Source organism: Atta colombica, unplaced genomic scaffold (assembly GCF_001594045.1).
Source record: "Atta colombica isolate Treedump-2 unplaced genomic scaffold, Acol1.0 scaffold12, whole genome shotgun sequence".
Classification (NCBI taxonomy): domain Eukaryota; kingdom Metazoa; phylum Arthropoda; class Insecta; order Hymenoptera; family Formicidae; genus Atta; species Atta colombica.
The window spans coordinates 2,852,821-2,872,889 of NW_017259206.1; the positions used below are offsets into that span (position 1 = coordinate 2,852,821).

The 20,069-nt window shown below is 35.0% G+C and overlaps 2 protein-coding genes across 2 annotated transcripts in view; one reads left to right on the forward strand and one right to left on the reverse strand.

Moving 5' to 3' along the window:
- LOC108694449 overlaps positions 1–16,607 on the forward strand; it is an 84,885-nt gene extending 68,278 nt beyond the window's left edge. Inside the window, exon 3 of the mRNA XM_018203959.1 lies at positions 15,730–16,607. Coding sequence (XP_018059448.1) covers positions 15,730–16,076 — 347 coding nt within the window. The 3' untranslated portion in view covers positions 16,077–16,607. The remainder of the gene's footprint in view (positions 1–15,729) is intronic.
- Positions 1–20,069, reverse strand: part of LOC108694448 (RING finger protein 17-like) — a 211,676-nt gene that overhangs the window by 79,376 nt on the left and 112,231 nt on the right. The window lies entirely within an intron of this gene.

A 20,069-nucleotide genomic window follows, 5' to 3' on the forward strand; every position in this document is an offset into this window, starting at 1 on the left:
TCCAGTCAAGCCTTCTCCCTATATTAGATTATATGTGCTTGGTCGGTTTCCTACTTAAGACTTCCACGATCATCTACGAATTCTATGCAAAGAACAAGCCTAAAGTTTAGCCAAAAGATAGGTTAGATTCTATATAGTTTGTTTCTGTTACTAATAATTGGATGGTATAGCAGACCAGCAGCAATCACAACAAAATTTGTTGTCACATATTTACCAATCATCAGTTAAAGATAGGTGATAACTCATTAAATTAACAAAATCCTTTCTCTTAATGCTGAAGTCTAGAAGTCTGACAAGTTATGTAGAGTGATTTAGAATGCCTAAATAATTAAAAAAAATCTATTTGTAAGTTTTGAGACAGATAAAATTTCCGAATAAAAATATTTAAGGTTAAAATTTATATTTAACACTACAATTTTATAATTTAAACGAATAGAAATCTTGATTAAATTAAAAAAAAAAAACATATTTACTTCTTATTGAATCTAATTTTTTCCAAATTCTAAATTGCTACCCTTTCTATTACTTTCAAAGTCATTTCACACACAAATATATTTTAGAAAAATCCATATTTTTTTGTTTTATTAATAAATACGTTTCATTAATAAATAATGCATCCTTAAATATTAAAAAAGTTAGGAAGAGATTAAATCTAACGCATAATACAAATAAGATATAAAATATATAAATATTTTATTCATATCTATTTGTGCATCTATCCTCTATTCCTAATTTTTAATAATTATTCTTGTGTTCCTGATATTTCTTACAAGGCCTTAGACATACTAATTATTTCTTTCAATCGACTGTCGATTTTTATGAAACCCTGATATAAACATTAATTAAAAATATCTATAATCTATATGATTCAATATTAAAAGCTAGAAAAAACAATATTCGACAAAGTAACAAAAAATCGACTTCATAACTGCACATCGGATTTTACATCGTCATGTGAGAAGAAGCCAGAGATTTCATTGGATATAACTCATCGTGTCCAGTGTGCAGTAGACATAAGGACATCCTTCACACTGAAAGAAAAAATTGACTGCCATAGCAAAATTATTAGATGATAAAATATGGTTGCCAATTAAAAATGCTGTATCATATTCAGCCATTCTTTTCTTTCAATGCAGAAATCACGATTTTTGATAATTTTGGGACATGTCAGTCTTTTCTACACTGAAAGAAGGATTTGCTGCAGCAAATTAGATAGTAAAATATATAACATAACATTTTTAATTGGCTGCAACAGCCAATTTTTGGTTGCTGCAGCCAATTTTTGGTTGTGTTAGCTTATCCTCAATGTCATAGGATTTCGATTGACTAACGCAACCAAAAATTGGCAGCTACATCCAATTAAAAATGCGATGCCATATTTTATCATCTAATTTGCTGCAGCAACCGATCTTTTCTTTCAGTGTACGGAATAGCGATTGTGCGAGAATGTATACGCGATGAGACGTCATTCATGCGAATGAAGCGTCCAGATCGAGCGATACATTTTGCAGAGTACGATTATATAAGATTTGCCGGCCGCAAATGGATGGGATTTAAATCTAGACAGACGACGCAATACCGCCAGCGTTCATGAACACTCTTTAACGGGTAATCCGGCCGACAATAGATCGGAATGAAGAAGATGCCAACGCGAAGCGGAAGTATAAGGAAATACGTAGCCGCATACCTCGACGAGCAATAACTTATCTTCTATCCGCTTCTTACCTTTTCCTCCTCGTTTCCGCAAATCATATAAAGCGCGCTCAAACCGGAGGAGGAACTCGTCGAATACGAAGGTGTCGTTCCGTTTCGCGAAGATACCAGCAATTTCACTGATATTCCGCGACTCTCTGCTCAGACGAGACAGAAGGACACATCACGTAGTGATCGTTTACTCGCCAATTTTTTTTTTAAAGCGTTTCTCTCTAAAGTCCCTTTTTCACTTGAAACGTGCTGTTCGATATGAAGTTTACAACATTGATGAAAGTCGGTTTTTAACTTCTTTTCTATATAGGTGATTTTATCAGTAAATTTAATCCTTCGCCGGTAACTAGAGGTCTTTAAAAGCACCATCGATATTTTGATAAATTTAAATTTCATAGAGAACGCCAATGAACGATCAAAGATTTTGGATTTTTTTTTTAAATAATACGATATATGTTCTTTGTTGAATCGAAATATTTAAAATATGATCGCCCGTCGAAACATTCGGACATTCGCGTATATGAAATTAATTTATCTCATATGTGATTATGTGTCGAATTTAAATTTGTAAAAAATAAATAAAATACAATTTATATAATAGTAAAAACTCATTGTTAAAATTTTGACAAATATATCAGAATATTTTTCATTTCTTTATGTAATCCAAAACTAGAAAAATTTGCTGTTTTTCTTGAAAATTTCTTGCTAATAGAAGAGTTAAAATTCAGTTGCCGGCAGAGGATAGCATTATTATTATTTCGATTATTAATTGCGCTGAAATATCATAGCTTTGTATACTGTATAATCTAAAAAATTATTATATATAATAATTATTGCTATATAACAGCACGTGAACTTGAAGCATTAAACCAAGTCAAGAGAGAATGTAGCTTCGTCAACAAGTTTCAGAGTATTATAGGCTTTAATGAGTTAAATCTGCTTGTATTAAGCAGAACCAGTGATGGATTTGTCGATAAGCGCTTTAATAGATCGCTTAGAGTTTCAAAATTGTTCCATGATATTATCACTATTTTGTAGATTGATAGAATAGTGACGCGCGGACAATATACACAATAATTATTTGAATATGTCGCAAAATCGAGAAAATTATGAAAATATGAAGTTTGAGAAAATGCAACATTACTTAAGAATGCCTGGAAGATAGCACTGTCGTGTATGTCTCTCGACAATTTTTGCATTTATGACAAAATAAATAAGCCGCTTACTACTAATGAGATTCTGTACTTTACATTCTGTGAATTACGCGTAATGCACCGTCCCTGTTTTTTTTCCAAGCCGATTCTCATTACGATGCGAAGAAGCGGTTGCTTTTGGTTTCAAAAATCATTACTTTAAAGCGAGGTAACTGCATTAGTAGCATCATAAATTCACGTCAATGTAACCGAACGAGAAACACTATTAATCTCGACTTCACCAGTGATGCAGTCTCTCCCACCTCATCATGCTCCTCCGTTTCGAAAAAAATTTGTACTATAAATCATAAAAAATAAATAACGTCGTTAGCGATCCGTTTTCGTAAAAAAATAAATCTTACATAGGCAAGGCGATGTCACGCGAGTGAAATACACGAAATCTATGGTATATAATTCTCAGTTGACCACTTTGACAAATAGTAAGAAGCTCACAGGAAATTGAAAAGTATGCCATTCGACAGGTAAAATTAGCGCATTTTTAAGTGCAGTTTCTCTAAGAGAGTTACTATATCGCGATAACTTTGTTTGCCATTAAATGCGCGATCATATCACATTAAGCGCGATGTCACTTTGTATCGGCTAATGAATTCTTTGAAAGACCGCTTTGAATTTCAACGCTGACCTATTGTAACGCAAGCAGGCAAAGCGGCATCCGCTTCGATTTGCCTCGGTTGCCCTACGGAGGTCGGCTTCTCTCCCTTTAGCCGATCGATCGTAAAATATTTGCTGCAGCCTTCGCGTACGGAGGGAAAATTCCTATAATGGAGTTTGCACATCGTGCCACCGGAGGGTAGATAGGTAGAGAGGCTGTACGGGCGGCAACCCTTGCGTGTACACGTTACACGCGATAGAGAATGTCGGCTGAGTTGATTTACAAGCGAACACATATAATGTGGGGGTGTTCGGTGCGCATAAAATTCATACACTAAATTAAATACGACCATAAGTACCTGGAGTACTCGGGCAGGTACCGAGTACACTCGTGAAACTTCACGGAACGAAGAACGATTATTTATCTCGTGCTAACGCCCGAAGGGGTTCACGTACCTGTCGTGGAAACGCAAATAATATACGCAGTTAATCCGCTCGACCATTGTTCTACGAGATCTGATTATTTGATAACGCGTTAAACGTATTTCATCGTGCGATTAAATCGATCGCACTTCGGTGTAACACGGCGTCACATTGAAATCCCATGTTTTGTAGCCGGCGATGATAAATGCATAAGATAAATTTATTGATTATATAATAAACACATTAGTCATAGAATTAGAATTATATGTATTCTAAAATTCCTAAAAATATGACTGTCGGGCGAAATGCGCTACAAAAAGATTGCTTTCAAAATGTCAGCTCTTTTTAACGCTACGCGAAGAGTAATCTGATAATATTCCTCCAATATTTCAAAAATGAATCTGGCGTAGATTATAAATCCATCCATTTCCCGCGATCCGATAAATGTGCAGCGCTACGATCAGGCCTGCGAATTTGAGAAATTTGCCGGAGCGTGAAATTCCACGAATATCCATCGATGACAGACCGTCGTCGACGTTAACGTCAATCTTGCAACGAAGAGCGACAACGATGGCGACGATGTCGTCGACGAGAACGACGACGTTGGCGCGCCTTTCGCCAACGTGACGAGGACCGATTAGCGCTCACAAATTCTCAAACAATGCACGAGGAATTTACGATACCGTCGTTCCATCGTAAACTCTGGTGTGTCGGCTAACTACCGTGACACCCTTCCGACAAGGGCTGATTATGCCGCCCCGAACCAACTGAAACGTTGCAGAGACCTCAAAGAGAGCGGAAGCCAAGTCGATGGGGACGACCATGCAGTGAGAGTGGCGGAGGGCAATGGAAAATAACAAGATAAAAAACGTAAGGAGAAAAAGACAGAGGAGCAAAAATAGCGAGACAAATTAAAAATATCAAGAATATAAAAGGACAAATTAGAGTCAAATTCGAATATAGACATGTGTAATAAATGTTTAAAGTTTTAACATTCTAAATAAATTGATACAAAATATAAATTTAATTTAAAAACACATATTGTATTACATGACATGTTGTGCCATCATCAGATGTTACAAATCCGTGTCTTATGTGAATTTGATGTAACACCATAAATGAAGGGAAACGAAATTGCTCGCAATCGGAGTAATTTCGTTTTCACCTTCCATCTATAGTGTTACATCGGATTCACATAAGATACGGATTACATATATTTATAAGGATATTTCAATGTGTCTTTTATACCGTTTAATGACTTAATAGTGACTATTCAAAATATACTTGACTTTTTCACTACGTTTTTGCTCTGCGAATTTATAACATCTGATGATGGCACAATTCTGATACCGAATTATGTCATGTAATACAATGTAATACAATGTAACGTTAAGTTTTTAAATTAAATTTATATTTCATATCAATTTATCAGAATGTTAAAACTTTAAACGTTTATTACACATATCTATATTCGAATTTGACTCTAATTTGTCCTTCTATTTTCTTGATATTTTTGTTATTTAAAAGAGTTCTTTAATTTGTTTAAATTAAGATAAAACAGATAATAATAAGAAAAAAAATTAAATAATTGTATATAAAATGGAATAAATTTTTGAACAGAAAGCTTTTAAAAAATCAAAATTTTAAACTGTGATCACAGTTTCCGCTGAAATAGAAAAAAATTGAAATGTAACTTAACAAAAAATAAGTCAATAAAAATTTAATATCTCGAAACGCAAAAAATACTGTAAATATTTTTAATTCTTTTATATTATATTGTATTAATATATTTTTGCGACTTTATTTATGAATTCTTCGCGCGCTTCTCCATTCAATAGCATGTTTCTTTCGTATTCGGAAGATTTCATTTGACATGTGTAAAAAGGTAAGTAACATGTAAGTACATTTCAAACAAATTCTGTTTCGCATCCCGTATAAGACAGGCGCAATAAAATCATTCTCGAACGAGGAAAGCGAAGAGAAAAGGGTAGCTATAATGTCGAATCAATATGGTAGCGTAAACTTATCTCATTGACTTAACAATTCTCAATCTCCCAAAGGGTCGCACTCCTCCCTTCATCCTCCGTTTCGGATCACAGTACGCTTCTCCTCGGACAGGATAATGAAATAGTCCGAGCCCGGACGAACTCTGCACCAACGTAGCTTTTCTCGATGTTACGGCAGTTTCTGCAAGCGAATCGAGCTTCGGGTGAACCAAGCGGACAGCGAGATGCAAGGGGATGAAAATACGAGATCCGTTACGTGTCTCGTTTTCATTCCCCTCAGCTATCTCCCTTTCTCACTTTTTCTTCCTTTCCTGCTCGCGTATCTCCTCTTCCTCCCCCCCTCCCCCTCTTCGCGCGAACCTTAACCAGATACGTCTTTACGCGCGTTTCATGACATACAGACAATGGCGGGGAAACGGGGGCGAGCGGCGGAGGAGAGGGTGATAGAGAGGGGCGTATCGCTGAGAGAGAAATGGAGAGACGGTAGGAAGGTGGCGGACCGTGAGTGCAATAGAGAGAGATGGATGGAGGAACAATGCGGGATGTGGAGGGAGTTGCAGCAAACCTCGTCCTGTGCGCCTGACTGACTTTATGACGATGGCTGAGACGTAAAAGAGAGGAAGACGGATGCTAAATGAGAGAGAGAGAGAGAGAGAGAGAGAGAAGGAAAGATCAGCGCGCGATCGTGGATCATGCAGACGTCGAAGCTTAGCCCTTCGTTCGCGAACGCGAGACTGCCATCAGGATGACGACGCTCATGAAGATAAATTTATGCTGAAAAGATATTGACCGAATGTGTATAAACAATGTATGTGTGCAATAATATGCGCATAATAAATGTTGATGATTAATTCATAGAGGAGGACCGACGCATATTCGCCGCTATATTTTTCTTAATCTTCTATGATTCATGATTAATTAATGATCCATTGAAATTGGTTAATCAATGAAAAATTAACTCCATCAAATAATGTATGAATATAATTCCTTTAATATTCGAAACAGTGCTTAAAAATTCACGAGCGTACACGTGTATTAATAGATTTATGTGTGCGTGAGTGTGTGTGTGTGTGTGTGTGTGTGTGTGTGTGTGTGTGTGCGCGCGCGCGCGCATGAGAGAGAGAGAGAGAGAGAGAGAGAGAGAGAGAGAGAGAGAGAGAGAGACTGACTGACTGACAAATCCACAAAGGGAGATTCAAAAATATTTACAGCAAAATGTTATGTATATATTTTTAATATTTCTGAAATGATTAATCACAATTCCCAAAATATTTTTTAATCTAAAAACTCTTAGATATAAAAAAAACATGGATTTCATTACTTATTCTTTTTCTTGTGTTAATATAATTAAAAATAAAAAGTTTTATGAATTATACATTTAAATAAGTTTTCCAATGTAAATTTAAATAATAATTTAATATTCTATCTCTTCATATTTGACCTTAAGAAAAATTTTACATTTTTTAAATTATTGATGTCAATGATGTCTCTCCTTTTGACAAATTTCTGGCTCCGTCAATGGAGAGAGAGGGAGGGAGGGGAGAGAGAGAGAGAGAGAGAGAGAGAGAGAGAGAGAGAGAGAGAGGACATAATCCTCGTATGTGCAATTAATGTTGCGCCGTTCGCGTTGCTGAAAGGATTAATATTCCACTCGTAGGACAAACGCATCCGAAGTGTAAACGAACAGCTGGATAATCACAGGAAACGGCTGTTTAATCGTTTTCGGTACGATTACTGAAGCCCGTATGATCATTACGGTTCTCCATCTCATTATGTGCGGTTCGATTCTATTCGATCCGGTCCGATTCGGCCCAGTTCAGCTCAGCTCAACTCAGCTTGATGCAACACAGCACTGTTCAGCTCGGAGCGATTTTGTTGTACAAGATATCGCGATCATATTCAATCAAGTTCCTGTTCCAAAAGCGATTTGTTTCCAACCGCGCAAATGCACTCGCACATGCGAGAGCTTCTCTGAGTAAGAGCCTCCGGATATATTCCGGATTAATTGAGATGCACACTCGCAGGCTCTCTTCTCCCTCTCTTTCTATCTTGACACCTTGTGTTGTTATCTGCACAAAGCAATTACATATCCCTTTCGCCGGATATCGACGTTCGATCATCTGTCAAGTGCACAAAGCGCTTAAATATGTACCTTCTTGCATCCGCGCGGTTTGTACGCAAGAACCGTTGGCGCTAAATCTCGCAATTTGGAATTAACATTATCTCGAATAAATCGTTAGGCAATTACGCGTCTTTCATCTAACAAACGGGTCAATCTGACAACGGCTGACTCGCGAACGTCACCACGGCGACACAAATCCGCCGCGATGTTGATATGCGCAACCTATCGTTGTGACTTTCTAACGTGAACCATTCTCGCCTCGATTTTGTATTCCTAGCAGAATGTAATAATCTTCTAGATCCCTTCTGATTGGATGCACACACAATGGTAGTGCCAATCACGGTGTAACAGGACATGCATATACATTAAGGTTGCCACAGAAAATGAATTTTAAAATTCCCTTACTTTTTCAGGTTTTCCAGATGAAAATGGAAAATTTTCCATGACTAATATGTAAATTTTAACATTTGGACTCAAAGATTGTAAGAGGGGGGGGGGAGAGGGGGAGGGAGAAACTAATCTATTATTAAAATCAACACAAAAAATTTAGTAACGTAGTAAAATTTTGAGTGTAAATTCAAGCTAGCAAAAACTAGATTAATTTTGGAAAAAAATGTAGTTATAACGAAAAAGAGGGATCAAATAACAATAGTGAAATATAAATTTTAATTATTTTATTAAAATCGTTTAAAGTGCGCAAATTTTGAACGTATTTGACAATAAACATCAGATATGATATTTGAAAAATTATTATATAACAATTATTTGGAATAGGAATAATTTGAGGAAGTTGAGTGAGCAAATCTCGAAATTTCAGACTTTTTTACATTTTTCCCTCACTTTTCCTCGGTTTTCCAAATCTGTGGCAACCCTGATACATTCACAACAAGCACATACATATTTCAAACACGCACATATATTTTATATTTATGTACGCCATTTTGTGTACATACGTCGCCAGACTCTTCTACGTGGGAAAAACAATTCTGCTGAAATATCTAAAAATGTATAATCAGATCTGAAAATAATTTCGTAGGACTATTAAAATAATTACGTAAGAATCTCAAGCATAATAAACAATGCTGGAAAAAATTTTGACATTCTAGCAGCTAGTTTGCAGAATATCCTACATAATTACTTTGATGATCCAATAAAATTATTTTCGGATCTGTATTTAGCTAAATTTTTAGATACTTTAGCAAAAGCCGTTCTTTCCGTGTAAGGACACTTCCAATTGATACTTCCAGCGTTTTTAGAATTATTTCATCTTTATTGCACTGAAAGAAAAAAATAATTACGGCAACTATAAAAATAAAGAAATAGCACTTTAACTAACTACTTCATAATGAGTTATATGGAAAAAAAATATCAATTAACTTCTTTACCTATAATTGTCGTAACATTCAATTTTAGTAGCAGTACTTTAAATAGTAAATTGTTATCTTTAGTTAAATCAACTATAGAATTATTATTGGATTGACTGTAATATAGTTAATCCAACTATATATATTGGTTCTACATACAAAACTTGTATAGTTGTCATCTTTATATTTATCATGACAGTGAATTTTTATCTCAATGTGTTTACTAAATGTTAAGCAAGAACAAGTGATGCTCACAAGAACTCAAAACGTCAAATGGAATCCTAAATCTCATAAGTTTCATGTATGCTATCTATTTACTAGCATTGATGCGGCAACGATATTAGAAAATTTGCTTCTAGCAATGTCACTTATTTTTCGCAAATAACTCAACGATTGAGGCAAAGGTAAGAAAGAGGAAGATATGACATTGCTCCGGAAACTCGATTCATAATTGTCGGCGATATAATAATGTCAACGAGAAACGACCAATGGCGAAGGAGAGGGATGTCTATTATCGGCGGTACTTGTTAAGAGTTTCTACACGAAAGAAGTGAAGAAGAAAGGCAAAGTCGGAAAGGAAAGGATGAAGAAAAGGAGAGAGGGGATTCTCTGATTCGTGTACGTCCCGTTTTGCTTATTTATTCTGCTTCAATAATTCGAGACAGAAGTTTCCCGGTGCGATTCAAGTCTCTACGTGAACTTTTCATTGCGTCTCTCCCGATACATCCGAGGGAACTTGCGATTCGTCGCGGAAGGAATATCGACTTTGCGATACGCGTTCATACAACTCGAATCGCAAAAAGAGATTGCAACGCCGAACAGCGAATGAAGTACAATAAATAACAAAGTGAAATGATCGTTATACGTATGAAAACACAATGATTGCATATCGCCTAAAACATATAAAAATTATACTATTCCTATTAATATCACAATTATTAATATTCTTTATAAGATGCTTGTAAGTGTACACTGCGTTCAGAGATTTATATGTATTCTTTTAAACAATACTGAAAAAAATATAGTTAATTTTAATAAATATTTAGTTGAATACCGCCAACTAAATATTTATTTTAAATATAAAGATATATTTATTTGATACAAGAAATGTTAATTTGATTTAATAATCTTTTTTTATTTTACTAAATATTTATTTTACTGTAAGTAAATATTTAGTTGGCAGTATTGAACTAAATATTTATTAAAATTAATTATATTTTTTCTCAGTGAAAATATTCTAAAATAAATATTTTCAAGCATTTTGTTGAACAAAATCTTCTTATAAAAGATATTCGAAAAAATGATTTTGCTGAAGTACATCTAAAAATTTAGGTACATATAAATTTAAAAATAATTTTGTTAAATCAAAATAATTCTGTAGAAATTCAAGCATGATAAATAATGTTGCAAAAGTTTTGACTATTCTAGTTCTAGCTTGAACGTAATCTTTCATAATATTATTTTGATTTGAGTCCAACAAAATTATTTTCAGATCTATACTTACAACTTAATTTTTAGATATTTTAGCAAAACCATTCTTTTCGTTTACGATTTTCATGATTCTTAGTTTAGAAATAGTTCAGACAGCCGAAAGAGATGCGGGTAAAAAGAACCACGGAAAAGTTAAATAAAGCGCGGAGCCAAAAAACCGCCATGGATCTTCTCGGAAGTGACGTTTGGCGATGTATAGCTTCGCGACGATGCGGACACGTCCGAGTCCTTGATTTTAAAGATTCTTGTTTTACTTCCAAAAAAGAAGGAAACGTTGGACTTTTATAAGATTATACGCGAGAGGAGAGTACAGTGATCTCTCAACGAGAAAGATAACAAGACTCTCGTCGTCGCGCGGAGAAATGTTGGTCGCGTGCCAACGCGTAAAATTCGCGCAAGAATGAATCGTTAAACTCGCACGATTCTCTTAAAGTAATACCAAGAAATATTCGAATAATAAATACTGCAGCAAATCAGAAATTTTCCCTGATTGGCGAGGAGAATAAAAAATGAGATCAACGTTTATTAAGTTCCGCAAGAGATTACATCCTAGATGTAAGAATAAAAAAATATCATCTTTTCTAAATGTACAGTTTTACATCGCCAACTGCCAAAAAATTTCACAAAGTAATTCCTGCTTGAGAAAAAGAAAAGATACAATTTTATAAAAAATAATTTGATTATTGTCTCTGTTATTTCATTTCAAAAATATTCTATCACACAATATAAATTAATATTATTATCAAGAAGATGGTAAATTGGAAAACAATAAATATTAATACGAAAAGCAGCAATTCTATTTTAACAGTTTCCACGTTTTACAAGACATTACGAATACCTACTGTCAATATATATACGTAATCATTCCGTAATTTCAGTGCATTAAAGTTTCTTAGCTATTACAAGACTGGATTTGTTTCGAGCATCCCTATTTAAACGATACAGCAATCCACTGTGTTCCCGGTTCTTGGGCAACTCCATCTCTCTGGTTCCTTCCTTCTTTCCTCCCTCCCTCTCTCTCTCTCTCTCTCTCTCTCTCTCTCTCTCTCTCTCTCTCTGCATCTCTGTCGGTCCAACTATTCGAATCTCATCAGGCGATAAGTTAGTTTCATCAAGCAGAAATACTCTTGCTCACGAGAACGTGCGACAAAGACGAAAACGACGAAAACGTTTCTCGGAAGAAGATAAACTATACAGAGTGAAGTTAGATTTTGATAGCAGATGTAACGGAACTATCCTCATGTCAATTCTGAAAAACATGCTTTAATTAAAATCTTATAAATTAAATCAAATCGTTTTAATCAAATAATTTAATGATAAAATGTGTAAATTTTTTAAACATCCCAGCAAACGATATTTCACGTATATATACGGAATTACTTGCATCCACTAAGATTAAATCATCTATATGTTCCTGTAAGTTAATTAAAACTGATTGTTTCAAAAAATAGAAGTATAAAGTTCTATTAAATAATCAGACTTTAATTCGTTTCTCTATAAGGATATCAGAAAATGTATGACTAACATTTCTTTACAAGAATTCTGATGTCCCATGTGCTTTTAGCATTCTAATAATTATTGTCCGATAACGCTTATCTCTATCGTTAAGCTTCGCGTATGAATCAAGAAATTCTCGCGTCTCAATTTCACTCGACGGAAAGTCGTTCAAGTCATTGGCTGAAAACAGCGGATTTGCCAGGTTTCATTTCGAATGCCTGCAGGAATACCGATGTGACGTGATGCCGACATGATGCGACGCGATACGAATGACGAATGGACCGGTCTGTACGCGCAACACTCTTGGAACGTATATACAGAACGTGCATCTAGCGACGCGGTCGCATAAACTCGACCGTATCGCACCGACATCCATACGAAATTCACACCTTGCACCACTTGTCCGATCTGTTTCGTCAGCGGAAGAGATTCTGCGTACCCGCATGGAATAAACGCTCGTCGTCTCGTTTCCGCTCGCTAAACTATCCTCCTCTATCCTCATCCTCTCTCTCCTCCTTCTCTCTATTTCTCTCTTATCCTTATCCCGGTTCGTGGTTGGGTCCGCGTAATTATAACTTCGACAGAATGACAACACCGCGTCGAACGTATTCTCGAGCTATTCATCCCTTTCAAAGGTGTGCTCGAGCACCGTGCTCTAATTATTTCATTTTCCGCCAAGCCGTATCAAGGAAAACAGACAGCGAGGATAGAAAAGTGATGGTAAAGGTAGATTGAGAATCCCAAAAGTCAGTTGTTAGATATCAAAGGAGCAATGGTAACTAAATTCCTTAAGTTAAATAACATTTTGTTATTTTTAAACTTTCATATGCACTCTTTAGAATCTAATTCTAATCTCATTCTCTCATTTAGAATTCTAATCTATTTAGAATTCTAATCTCATTCTCTCATTTAGAATTCTAATTCTAATCTCATTCTAAAGAATGAAAATTGAGCCAGTCTTGAAAAAGAGTGGCTCAATTTTTATTCTTTAAGAATGAGATTTCATATTCTTCAGATTGACAATTCGCTCTAAAAAAGTTTTAGAGAATAAAAATATCAAAAATCAATTCACTTCTGTGTAATTAGTTTCGAAATAAATGACGTCCATATTAACTAGAAGTGCAAGATCGGGTCGGAAATGTTTTTCGGGATCGGGACGAGATTTTGAAATTTTCGAGATTCCCGAGAATGTTCGGGATTCCCGAAAGTATTCTGGTTACCCGAGAATGTTTGGGATTTCTGAAAATATCTCTTTTACACTGAAAGAAAAGATTGACTGTAGAAAATTAGATGGTAAAATATGGCATAGCATTTTTAATTGATTGCAACAATCAAAAATTGGCTGTTGCAGCCAATTAAAAATGTTATATATTTACCATATGTACCATAGATAAAAACAGAAAAGTAAAAATGTAGCATATTTTGGAGAAAATCCAGTATTAAAAATACTGATATTATAGATTGATGGAAAAAATAATATTAAAAATTTCTGTACGGTACCAGATATCTCGAAGATTCTCGAGAAACCAAAATATTTTTGGAATCCCATCTTAAACATTAGCTTTCGAGAATTTACGGGATCTCACACACCTCTAATATTAACATATGTATTCAGTAAATAATAAACTAAATTTGAATCAAATTTAATATATTTTCTTGAGTTAAATTGTTTAATTCCATTGGTTTAGCTAAAGTAATGACATATTCAGCAGTGGCGACTTATAGAAATAATTAATAATAACTCAAATTAGATATAATTAGACATTATAAAGTTAACAGTGTACTTTCTCGGACTACTTTAACGGTACCTTTGAACCACGGAGTTCCAACAACATGCGAATAGCTTTAAGTTGTTTATCCTTTATTCCATTTCCTTTAATCGAGACATCATTTTCTTCGCAATCTTAGATTATTTATTTGGGTATGTGAAGTTAGCACCCCAACTATAGTACTCAGGAATTCTGATTAGAGTTCCCGTTTCTTTTTCAAAAAAATTTTTTTTAATAAATTTTCTTATTTATCAAAATTGTTTTTTATTTATCCGGAACTCTAGATATTCACAAAATAGAGCTATTAAGCTACTCAAAACTATTCGATCTAAAATTTCGCTGAGAAGTTAGCACCCCATTTTTTTAAAAATTATTTAAAAATAATTATTAAGCGGAACTCTTGTTATAAATTATATAGAACTCTTTGTTTCATCAAAAGGAAATGGGAACTCTAATTAGAACTCCTGAGTACTGTAGTTGGGATGCTGACTTCACATACCTTATTTATTTATGTTTGGTGATATTACATTGAAGATGTTTCGGTTTTGATTTTAGGAAAGAATTTCGAATATATAGAGAATTTTAACAAAGTTAGAAAAATGTTATTTTTTATCTTCACATCCAGCATGAAATATCATTCATAAAACTAAATTTATATTTAGAATTTTACGATTTTACTAAAATATCTAAAATTTAAATAGATGCAAATCTGAACATAATTTCGTCGAATCACCAAAATAATTATGTAAAAAACTCAAGCAAAATGAATAATATTACAAAAAATTTCAATATTTTAGCAACAGTTTGAGTCTTCATATAATTTTATTTTAATGATTCAACGGAATTATTTTTAAATCTATATCCAGTTAAATTTTTAGATACTTCAGCAAAATAGTTCTTTCCATGTACGGTAACTTTCCGCGTATAGATAAAAATTTCAAATATTTCAATTGCATTTTTTTAATACAAACACAAAAATATATAAATACGAGATATTAAAAAAAACCTATATATTTTTACATTTTAATTTTTCTTTTATCTTTCAACACTTTATTTAAACAAATATTCCATCTTAGTTTCCGATCGCACCATTATCCGATACAGAGAAATTGCGATTTTCTGATTCGAATAGTTGCGGCGGCAAACGAAAAGATGAAAACGGAAATAGAGAAAAGGCAAAGAACTGTATGGTTGCACTCGTTTAACTCCTTTGCATTCGTTCATTTAAGTAGCTAACTCATCCAGATCGCTTGGCGCTTTATATGCGCTTGCGGGTTCATTCACAAAGAGAATCCGTCAGTGCTGAAATTACAGCCGGAATAATCTGTAAATTATTTAGAATCTCGAATACGATTGAACATAACATCAAGGAGAACGATGAAACACACTCAAAGACTGCACTGTTAAAATATTAATTATTATTACAATTCAGTAAATATCCTCATTAATATTAAAAAAAAATATATATATCTTAGTTCTGTCAATTTAATAGCGTGTTGCTGCAATCATTAGAAATAAAAGGACTTACGGCACTCATTGCAATTGCAGGTCGACCAGGCACGGATTATCCAGTACTGGGAAAGGTACCTTACACGAATTTCTACTGCGACGACCAGTCTTTCCCCGGTTTCTTCGCCGACGTAGAGACGAGATGCCAAGCGTGGCATTATTGCGACATAGACGGCCGACAAGCAACGTTTCTCTGTCCGAACGGCACGCAATTCAGCCAGGCGGTCTTCGTTTGCGACTGGTGGTTCAACGTAAGGTGCGAGCTCAGCCCGAAGCTTTACGCCATCAACAGTCGACTTTACGGTACGCCCACCGAGAGCCCGACGAGACCTCATCGACTGATTACGAAGGAGCTTTTAGAGAATATATTCGTGCGTAGGAAATGAAGAAAGCGAATGGCACAAATACTCGTCTTGAAAAGAAAGAAAGAAGGGAAAACACGATCATTACCTTAGAAGAAAAGTGTTTTTCTCGCAATACAGGAATTGTAAAAACGCTGCGAGATTACCGGCGCCTCAAAAAATATCTTATGAGTCTCCGGATACATGCAGAAAATTATTTTCTCTCTTTAATAAATCTGTGACTCGGATCTTCGTATCTTTTTCCAACATGCGGAAGCATTCGCAGTCATTTAACTATTTCATCATATCAATAGAAGTTAGCAATGGGATGCCCGAGCCCCGTCACGATTGCGGAACTTTCAAAGGAAACGAAGAGACGAGAGCATCTGATGATCGCGAGAACACGGACGGCGCGATTATTCGTGACAATCGTGAATTCTGCGAAAGGTTGTCACAAGAGCATCGCGGGGCTGCCGTCGACGATAGCACATTCGAGCCGCTGAATCGCACGAGCGTTCTGGGGAAATTATCGGTGGATAAATTTTTGCCCAATGAATATCGAAATGACGATCTTCGTCGAAGGCAAAGAACATTCCTCTCAGAACGGGAGGGAATGAAGGATACGTTCGTCGTGATGAGTACCGTTGCATCAATAAAAGAGAAACCGGAGGTGGAGCGACTTCCGCCTGTGATGTGATCAGCCTTCCCTTCTGACGGGAGGAATTGCCTGACGCAGAAAAGCGTCCTGTACCTTCGATGCGGTTCTTAATCGTTGATGAGATCCTGCTCTAGACTGCGAGAAAGCCAAAGCGTCTTCCTCAGTCTCTTCTTTCGATCGATACTTTATGAACGTCTCTTATCGAAAGGCATCCTTCTTCCCCCCCCCCCCCTCTCTCTTTCTTTCACCCGTCTCGTCAATGGATAAGAAGTCTCGGAAGTTGATCGTTAGACGGAAGGACCATCAGGGAGAACCACGGGCAATGTGCCACTGACATACCTGCGGGAAAATCAACCAAGTGTTTCATGATAGATTATCAAACTCAAACATGACTTCGGTGGACGCTTCGATCGCACTATAATCTATCTGATAGACATTGTGGTTGTCACTGGATAGTGACGTTTTGTAAGTTGAATTTGTCAATATGTATTTGTCAATCTACACGGAAATAACGGTTTTGATAAAGTATCTAAAAATTTAACTACATACAGATTTGAATATAATTTTGTTTGGACTATCAAAATAATTATGTAGAACGTTTCACACTCCAATAATTGAAGTTTTTAAAAGCCATTGATTTTGATTGAATTTTCGTAGATAAAGTTGTGAAAATAAATATAATACAATCCGATTTTTATGATGACTAAAAATTTATGATGGCTGCTAAAACTTTGACGAGTATATCAAAATTTTTGGGATTTTTATATAATCTAATTCTATATAATTTGAAACAATCAAAAATTTGCCTGTTTCTTAAAGATCCTTTGTTGATGGGACAATTAAAGTTGCCGTTAAATGGTTAAACTTGATTACTAGAATGTTAAAATGTTTACTAGAATGTTTTTTTGCAGCATTATCGTCAGTGTTTAAAACGTTCTATTGTTTTATTGGTCCAACAAATTATTTTCAGACCTATATCTAGCTGAATTTTAGATATTCTAGCAAAACTGTTTTTTCCATATTAAAGACTACGAAGACTACGAGCAACTCTCGATGCAAAAACTTTGAATATATTATAATGCCTACATAAATAGTCTAGTATCGCCAAAATATTGTTAATGCGTCATAAACATAATACAAATTGTAAACATATAAAAGACTAGATGATTGAGAATACTGTTAGCTTGTTAATATTATTCTAAGAGTCATTGGACGAAACAGTAATATACATTGTGACTGCAGAAGAGAAAAAATTATATTTGTACATTATTATATTCCCTGAGTATAATTATTGCAATGTAATATAAAAAAGAGAAAATAAGATTTTACTGTAAATGGATTAAAAAAGTTATTACACGAAAAGAACGATTTGACTGAAGTGTTTAAAAATATAGTCTAGATATAGATTTGGAAATAGTTATATCTAAGACGATCAAAATAATTACGTAGAACGTTCTAACTGATAGCTAGAGTGTTAAAACTTTTTGTATCGTTTCTGTATAATTACTTTGATGATCCAAAGTCAAATTACTTTCAAATCTGTATTTAGCTAAATCTTTATTATATTTTTATTATATCTTAGCGCGCGAAATCATTTCTTACTTACACAATTTATTACTGTTTCACTCAACAGCTCAAACGTAAAGAATGCAATAAAATACTTAATATTAAGAGAAATCTAAGAAAACGATCATGTATAATCCGAGTATTCAAACGGAAAAAATGATCGAATTTTCGCAATGATGCGTGTCGCTATTCGCTTTGCGCCGAGCTGTATCGAAGGAAGGAATCGATACGTTTCGCGCGTGGACGGTATTGACGAGTACAAATCGATGCCTTCCGAAATCAATAATCGATAATACGATTGTGCACGCCCGCCGATTGTGATGCCCGAGTGAAATGCACGCAAACACGTATACATGACAACGGCAGGCTTGCCGGCAATTAGTAATGGCGCATCATACGAGATGCGCGATATTGTTGCGGCCCGCGCGGAAAAGCGAACGAATTCTCACCACGCGAATAAATGGGTGACAAACAACGACGCGATAATCGATCAATCCCTAAATCAAGATCCGCGGGCCGCGATTTTTCATCGGACAAAACAATAGATACACTAACAATTACACCCGAAGCTCTCCTCGTCTCGAGCACGCTCGAGCTCGTAGTGTTAATTAGTTACTTGTTAAAACTGTGAGTGAAGCACACGTTTGCGATCTTGTGTAATGTCATTCGTAACGTTTGTAAGCGAATTCTGCAGCGGAATGAACATGTGCCTTTATATCTAATGTCCTTTGCGCCTTGTACATAATAGAGATAAAAATAGAGGTAAATGTGCTAAGCCATTATGCGCCGATTGTCGGCGATTTTGTGTTAATATAGATAAAGGAGTATTGGTAATATGACGTTAGAATAACAGACGTTAGAATGCAACGTCTCGAGATCAGAATTCTGATAAAAGGATAATAATTGGAAATGAAGATGCGCGATTAAAGGAAGTGTCCCTCCGAGCTTATTGATAGTTAACCTCCTTCGATCCTTTGGCGAGGAATGTAATCTTCGCAAATTGGATGCTGTATAGGAATGCCATTACTGAAATTTTTATTTAATATAAAGGAAGGAGAAAAGAGAAAAAGTTAAATTAAAGGCAAATTAGTTCGAAAACTTTTCGATATACGTCGCACGGTGTATCTTTAATGAGGAATACTCTGTTGGCCAATTTACTAATGAAGAACGGTTAACGGAGACAATCTTCAGTGAAACTAAAGATTACTTTTTAAATGAGTGACGGGATTTAAACCGAAGAGTCACGCTTAATTTGATTATACGGCACAGGGAAGAAATCTCTCCTAATTCCTTCCGTTCGCGATTTATACATAGTGCGATTAAGCTTTTATTCGTTAATTGACAGCGGCATCTTTAATCGCCTTTTATCGCAATCATATAAGCGTTTCGATTCATGTTTAACTCAATTTAAGCGTCAATCAAATGATGTTACAAAAATAAAGAGGAAATATGTGATGATAATCTAACTTCGTGCAAGATTAAGACGATCCATTCTTGACGTTTCCAGGCTTGAGTTTGTTATTGAAAAGTGTATTTTAAAAGCAAATAAAATATTGATACTTCAATACTCGTCTAATAAATCATTTTATTTCTGATGCAAAATATGTTAGGTTATTTTTAATGCAAAAATATATGAAATCTCGGAGAAACGGTCTTCTACACGGAAAGAACCATGCTATATGAAGTAGCATGCTTCATTGCACATAATGGCAGCAGATTAAATTAAAACAATCAATCAGATTGTCCTAAAGTTAGTATAATTCACAGTATAATGCAGTATAATGCAAAGATATATATATATATATATATATATA